Source organism: Schistosoma mansoni, chromosome 1, assembly GCF_000237925.1.
Source record: "Schistosoma mansoni strain Puerto Rico chromosome 1, complete genome".
NCBI classification, from domain to species: Eukaryota; Metazoa; Platyhelminthes; class Trematoda; order Strigeidida; family Schistosomatidae; genus Schistosoma; species Schistosoma mansoni.
In genome coordinates, this window is record NC_031495.1 from 56692895 (window position 1) to 56700761 (window position 7867).

Here is a 7867-nt window from a genome sequence, read left to right on the forward strand (position 1 = left end):
GATGTCGTTCAGAAGGACGATGAAAGCTATACGACCAAACCATACAGATCAGAGACCCACCCTACATCAAAAAATCAATATAGAATTTGTTCATTAATTATCAGTGATTATTCCCCATGATACCCTATAGTTTTACCAGTAATAAATTTACTAATATTATTATATATATACATATTTTTTTCTTTAATTTTACATAGAAAATATTTTCAGTCCGTTATATATTGGCTAAAAAAAAGAAAAGCCTCTCTGTGATAGGGAAACGAAGACAAACAAGAAAAGTTACAAAAATAAAATTTCAACCATTGAGTAAGTTACAAGATCAGCTTAATCACCATGATAAACCAAAGTTATAGTACACTTCATTAATAAAGTAGACTAATTATACATGAGTTAATAAGACATAAATCATTCTCTTATTAAATTAGATTTTAAACTAGAAATACTTATTTAATTATAACAAATCTGTTATGTTTGTTGTACAAAAGATTAAGTTCAATAGTTCTTAATTATTTGTTTTAAAAATCCCATACAAAATTTAGCCCTCTCCCTCCCCCCCGAAATATGTGATTAGTGGCTACAGTTAGTTGAGTAACTGACAGATCTTGATATACTTTGGTATACTTAAACTCTTCAAAACCCTTGATAAACATAAAACAAATCAAAGATGAAAACTAACGGTAACAAACAGAAAAAGAACTTTTTTGATCAAGTATACTTTACTTTATGAATTACATTCATTTACACAAGTTAAACATAATTAGACCAAAACGAAACATGTTTAACTAAAGTTCACATTTCTTTACAAATGAAAACTGTCTTCCTTTCAAGTAAAACTTCATTAAACAAAAAGAAGTAAACATGTTATTCATTGAATTGACCAAATAAAACATTGAAAACTACTTGTTTAATTTAACTTGAAAAAAAAATAAAGGGGTTTTTTAAAACAGTTATGAAAATGAAGGAAGAAAAATGGAGCCATTATGAATCAAAATGAAAGTCACACATATATACACATCAATATATATGCGCAAATACAGATGCATATATACAGTTTAGATGTAAAAGAAGCCTCTTTTTTTTAAATTAAATCTCATTTTCTCTCTCCCATACAATTTGGGTTTTTGTTTTCTGGATTTTCTTGTTGATTATTAGCTGGACATTTTTTTTACTTTGGTAAATGGTAGTCAAAAACTGTCAAATGTAATTTTGAATGTAAAAAATACAAAAAGAATATTTTGTGCTGGAAATCATATGTTAGTATGAGTAGACTAAACAGGTACAGAGTACTTGGATTCAGTTAACTTAAATGAGTAACAAGTGGTTTTCTGTCAGAATTGATCATTTTTCTAAGAAACAGTGGTTGAAATGGTAAGAGAAGGATGTATTAATAAATTGTTTTCAACATTAATTTACTCAATTGGACGCCACTCGGTTTTTAATGATTCTTTATTTAAGAGAAGTGGTTTAAAAGTTAAGCATTCATCGTAAGACCTGTGGATCTCATGTCCGATCCCACGTCGGGTTATGGTTGTACAATCCTAAGGATTCTTATACTAGGAAAAAAGGTCTATTCATTGTTTCCTGGTTTTAAGGGTTATTTAAGTAAAATCAGTTCATGATGTGAACTATGAAATCAAATGGATGTGCATTAGGAAATGGAAGAAAAAGCTAGTTATCGATGTAGACTGGTAAAACGTATTTTTAACAATTTAGTTGTCACCTTGTACTTGAACATTTAACTATTTTTTTTTATTTTGGAGCCGATAACTGTATACGCCGTCAAGACTAACTGGTTCAGAGCTCGACTTGAAGTAGCTTTCATGGTAACCTAGTATCTCCTGTCTTGATGTAAGAAATAGGACATATTTTCGGACTAATGCAGACTTAAAGCTTAATCCGAAACTAAATTTTTGATGGATCGAATCTACTTTTATCAACATATTAGTTCTTGATCTCATTAAAAAAGGCCGCCTTCTAAGTGATCTCTATGTACAATCTCTTTTTTCTTTACAGGCCCTCTACGATTTGACTTTGAACAGAATAAATCATATGGTTTAAAACAAGATGAATTAGCTGAAAATCAATTTTCCCCATATAGGTAAGTTTGTTTCTGTCAAGTTATTTGAAAAATACAACATATATGTAGATCGAGTTAAGACTAAATTATGACATTATTGCACGATTTCTGTCATTACATAGAATAGTACTGAAAATCAGTAGTTAGCTTTTAAGAATAATTATGACGGAGAGAATAGAATTTTTATATGTACCATGACATTTAATAGTAGTTTCTGTATGATTATAAATCAGTTCTTGCCATTTGAATAGCTTCCTTCAAGAGTCTTAACATTCATTCAAATCGGTTTACTTACTTATTCCTCCAGCTTTTAATTTTTATAGTATCTTCATCATGTTTTGTGTTGAAATAAATGATATTGACAATGTTTCAGTTACACTGAGCACCCCTCACTCTGAAATCCTCATGAAATAGATATTTGCTTCAATCCAAACCATCAAACTCCTCAGTTAATAAATTACAGATAATAGTTTACTGTAATAAGTTTTAGTAGAAAAGCACTTTTTGAATTCACGAGGTCACAATCTATTGCAATATGGATTTTGTCACTACTTATTTTCATCCGGTAAGCCATTGAAAATTTATGGGACTCCTCAGCACTACACGTCCATGACTCTAATTTGGGATTAAACTTAGGACCTTCATGTCTCATACAAAACACGTTACTAACATTTTCAGTTAGTGTTTTGAAATATTTTCAACTTTATCAACATCCTCATTATCTTTTTTCAATATGTTATTTGATTTTAGGTCACAAATTTTACAAAATCAACATATTTTATCCAATACTGATTATGTATGTTCACCGAATAATTTATCCAATGCATCTGGTAGACATTCACCAATTCAATGTAGTTACAATGATAATTATTTAACAGATGTAACAGAATTAAATTATACTCAGTCATTAGAATCTAACTCTGATGAAGTACTTGACCTTTCTTTACATAATAGAAAACAAGGTAACTTGGAAGGAAGTTATACACCTTCACACGAAGTGCAAACACTTAGTAGAACCAATATTCCACGGATAAAAAATTTTGATGTTACTTTAAAGCCCCCAGTTTTTACACCAATTAACACATCTGACACTTTTTGTTCTTCGTATACAACTCCTAACATATTAGCTCAATCCGAAGCGGACATAAAACTTCCTAATCAGGAGTTAAATTTCAACAGTATTCTACATAATATTTATCATTTGCCAATAATGCAACATATGAAGACATTGCCAACTTCAATTAATAATGAATACAACAGAGGTACAACTACTGGTACTACCATCTCTAACAATAATCCATTGAATATTCTGTCATTACCAGCCAATACATTAAATAACGGTAAAATATTTCCAGTTCATTCAACTATTCCGACAACACTGATTCAAAAAAAGAATTCATATAAAGATGCGCCTAAATTAATCACTTGTCCTATAGCTGGTTGTCAGCAAAAGTTTCCATGGAACAGTTCATTAAAACGACATATTTTAACGCATACTCGTAAGTTGTATTGCTTTCTAAGTGTTGTTGACTATAAGTTTGTTTTGATAATACTGATGACGTTTACAAGATATCTAAATGATCTTAGATCATCACAATGAAGTGATATTAGACACCCTCATTCTTGGAGTTGATCAAAACCCACAAAACACACATATATTAATGATAGCTCCGGTATAAGTTTAGGAGATAATGGATGGTCGTTAATCAAATGACATTTGATTTTGGTGCATAAAGCTAATTAAATACTAATTTATTACTAACGGATGAATTGCTAGATAATTTAAATGAATTTTTCACATGCATAATACGATTCTAACAGAAGCTTGATAGATGGTTGGCTTTAGATGTAAGTTTAATGTATACTGAAAACTACTTTTAATTAACTCAATTTTCAAAGCTTCCGAATCATTGAATGTTACTACTTGTGAATTATATTTGTAAGTGGCTGACATGGATGTCTTATTTTGGATACGATTATTTATATATAATGTTGATAACTTGTCTAATATCAACTTATATCCCATAAAAATGTAAGTGTTTATAATTACTTGATAGCTTAATAAATATCATTCTGAAATTCATTTAATTTACCACCAGAATTCGGTTTCAGTAAGAAGACCACTAAGCGCTCATTTACATGTATACCTTTTCAAAAACTTCTAAGTTTTAGGAACCATATCACGAATTTCACCGTTATCCGCTAAAAGGGTATTCGAAGACATGGCTTTTTACATCATAACAGATTAAGCCAATTAATTGTTATAAAGTTCAATCCTTAGTAAATGCTACTGATAATCTGGTTCAAATATAATATTTTGTAAATATTATAATATGTGTTAATGTTATATTTGGATAGCAACATAATTCAGTAATTAAAATCTTTACCGTACCTCAGTAATGTGATATTGTTTGATTGAAGTTAAGTTATCGTTCATTATTCAGAACCATATACTTCTTTTTAACAAAGAATAAGCGAAAGCACCAACTCATGAAACTAGTATTTTTCTATCTCAACAGTCAACGATTTCATTTTCACTTTGTGAAACAATAAAAGTAAAGCGAAAGTGTTATAAATAAAACATGCTTTATACTGTTAAAATTTACTTTCAACTTTTAAATTTTTTTTTCTTTTTTTAGCTCATAAGCCATTTGCCTGTACAAGATGTACAAAATCCTTTTCAACTAAATCAAATCGTGAACGTCACATGGAACGTGTGCATCGAGTTAGTTTGAAGCGACAACGTCAACGTTTTCATCAATCAAATATGAGTATACAAAGTCCTTCTAGTGGTGATAATCGTTCTGAGTTAAGTGGTCATAATTCTAATCTAAACTCTATTAGTCGAACTAATATCGGAGATAATGATCAGGAACTTGACAATATTGAAGAACTGAGAGAAGATGAAATAATATCAATGAATTCAAATGAAAAGCAGGCGGAAGATATCAGTAATAGTCTATTGATACGAGCTGGAGATCCAGTAGTGGAACCCAATCCTGAGAGACTATATAACGCGGCACTACTTGCAGTGGCGAATTCTACAAGAAGTGGTCTAACAAACTATTTAAATGACACTTCTTCGACTTGTATAAATGATATTCCTCAAAGTATGTTGCCTACCGTTCGAGTTCGGTTAGGGCGGACGGGAAGGGTCGGTAGACGTCCTAGGCGTGGCAACATGTTGAATATGAGGAGCAATGTTCTGGAGAAAGGCGATCAAATGACTTTCCATACAATTCCTCAAACGAGTAATGCTAATAATTCTATGCTTGATGATGTGACAGAACCACCAGTTGACTTATCGATGCAATCAACGTCAAAAAATACATCAACACTTTCCTGTCCAGTATGTTCAGTACCAGTTGCAAGCAGGTGTTTTCGCCGTCATCTTACACTACATCAACTAGACAATCCAGTTTTTCGATGTCATTTGTGTCAGCAGACATTCCAAGATCAAGTTTCAACTTTAACTCATTGGGCTATAGAGCACTCAAACGAGTGGGCTAAATTTGTTAAAAAACTAAGCTCGAGTGAAAGATCAGCTGATGTTTTAACGCAAATACAATTAACTTTAAGTAAAAATAATCAGACAAAGGCTGAGTTAGAGAAACAACATGAAACTAACAAAAACTTACTTGAATCAAAAGATCCAATTAATTACTCCTTAAAAACAACCACTTACGATATGCGCTATGTGTCATGTTGTGTTTGTCTTCATCGCTTTGGCAGTCAACAAGATTTGCAGAGGCATATGAGATCCCATACTGGTGAGAGGCCTTTTGTTTGTCCACATTGTGGGAAAGAATTTTCTTTGAAACATAGCATGCATAGACATGCTCGTGTTCATATTAAGGAGAGTGCTAGAACAAATACTTCTAAAAACGTTCTCCTATCCACAAGCAATCACTCATGTACTACTTTCAAGTCGGAGGAGATCAGCTGAGCAATTTTTCGGGTTATTCTTTCTATATTTCACTAATCAAGCGCCACACTTTGAAATATATTTCGAAGTTTACATTTTTTAAAATACTCGTTTCAAATGTACTTTTCCAATTGCAATTTTCATGCTTCATTTAATTCGTCGTGAAAATTCTTTGGTGCTCGAGGTTACAAACTTTATTGTAAATTGACCTAGTGTTATCATTAAAATTTACTGCATCTTAACGTAATTATTTTCAGTTATGTTATGGTGAAGGTTAAAATGCATTTTTGAAAACAATCTAATGCGTTAAAACTTTTATTTACACCATGGATCTGGCCATTTTATCATTTTATTACCATCTCGTTTTACTCCTTCACAAGTATTTCAATGTTCTTTTTTGAACTGTCTTACCTAATTTAAAAAATATAAAATTGTGCCATCTTTATTGAACAATTAACCTACTTTTTAAAGTTCGTGTTAATGTGGTATTTTTCGTTGAGCTACTCATAAGTAGCAAAATTATTTCGACGAGAGATTTCGAAAATGCATATGCTCTAGCTTCAGTCAGTTAGAAAATCCAGTTTTCTTCTCCGAAATGAATTATTATAGTACAGAGTTACACTCGAAGATCTTAGTTTTTGATCATCCCAGTTACGACCTGATCACTTTTGGAGTAGCATGGGAGGATTCTTGTCAATGGTACTGGCATCAAAGTAATAGATAAACAGCATCAATTCGATATATCTCGTTATTTTACGGATTGAATCTGACCAAAACTTCCAATAGGTCATGTATTTATAAATATTTAGTATCAGAATTAACCTGAGATAACATTTTCACACAACTTGTAACTATATATGATTAAAACAAAATAAGGGTCTAACATAAGAGTTAATGTTATCATAACATATCTCACTTCCCGTTTCGGATAAACAGGTATTCTTTTACAGAGCAAGTAATGTAATGCTGGTACGGCTTAATATTTGATAGAAATAAGTCTGTTCAGATATGTGGCTATAAAAGTGAACAAACTTCTGAGCAAATCCTAGTTATAAGCTTTCTCAATGTCGAAAGATTTTCGATTCAGGTTATCAGATTAACCGTCTTCAGTAAATCTATATCTCCCAAAAGTTAGAAATCGAGAATAATGATCTATACCAGAGGTTAGAAAAACTTTCTACAAAAAACGGCTTGAATTTACATACTATGCCACGTCGGGGACACATACAAAATCCCAAGATGGTTTTAGATATGATGAAAACTAGTAACATACACTGATGAAATTGACGTTTACTCGCTGGTGATACCGATTGATCATTAAGTAATAACCAGTATCGTGATTGTCTAATATTCAGAACTGATTGAATTTTATTAATCAAATCGCTATCAGTTTGAGTGATTCAGGATTGCATACAGTATGTTAATTTATTGTAAATATCGTAGTTTCTTCTAACTTCGGTTGAAGGATGAATGGTTAAGGGACAACCTCAAGGACTATGACAATGCGTGGTACATGTGTGAACCATATGAGAGACATCATATTCATCAAGAGTGAAGATATAGCGTAGTGAAAAATTCCAAGTACCACCAAGACAAGATCCAGAGCTTTCTACCGAGTGACTAAAGTATACATCTAACAGCCCGCTTTGTAAATATTTGCATGAATTATGATGATTATAATACAGGACTTTGTCGTATGTTAAAGATTTTCGCTGACACGGTCGAACCGTGGACAATGGTGTAAATATTCTATAGTAAGCAAAGATGGATAGTGGCTAGCAGTGGAATCCAGGACGTGCGTTCCGTTCTACTTGGGACTCGTCAGCTGCATCTCAGAGTTGATGTTCCGAAATAGGACGAAACGC

General features: G+C 31.8%; 1 protein-coding gene across 1 annotated transcript in view; it reads left to right on the forward strand.

Annotated features, from left to right (window-relative positions):
- Positions 1-6023, forward strand: part of Smp_181200 (putative zinc finger protein) — a gene marked incomplete at both ends in the record, with an annotated part of 15752 nt that extends 9729 nt beyond the window's left edge. Inside the window, 4 exons of the mRNA XM_018794949.1 lie at positions 2040-2098; positions 2828-3576; positions 4717-4806; positions 5686-6023. Coding sequence (XP_018649310.1) covers positions 2040-2098; positions 2828-3576; positions 4717-4806; positions 5686-6023 — 1236 coding nt within the window. The remainder of the gene's footprint in view (positions 1-2039; positions 2099-2827; positions 3577-4716; positions 4807-5685) is intronic.
- Between the last annotated feature and the right edge of the window lie 1844 nt (positions 6024-7867).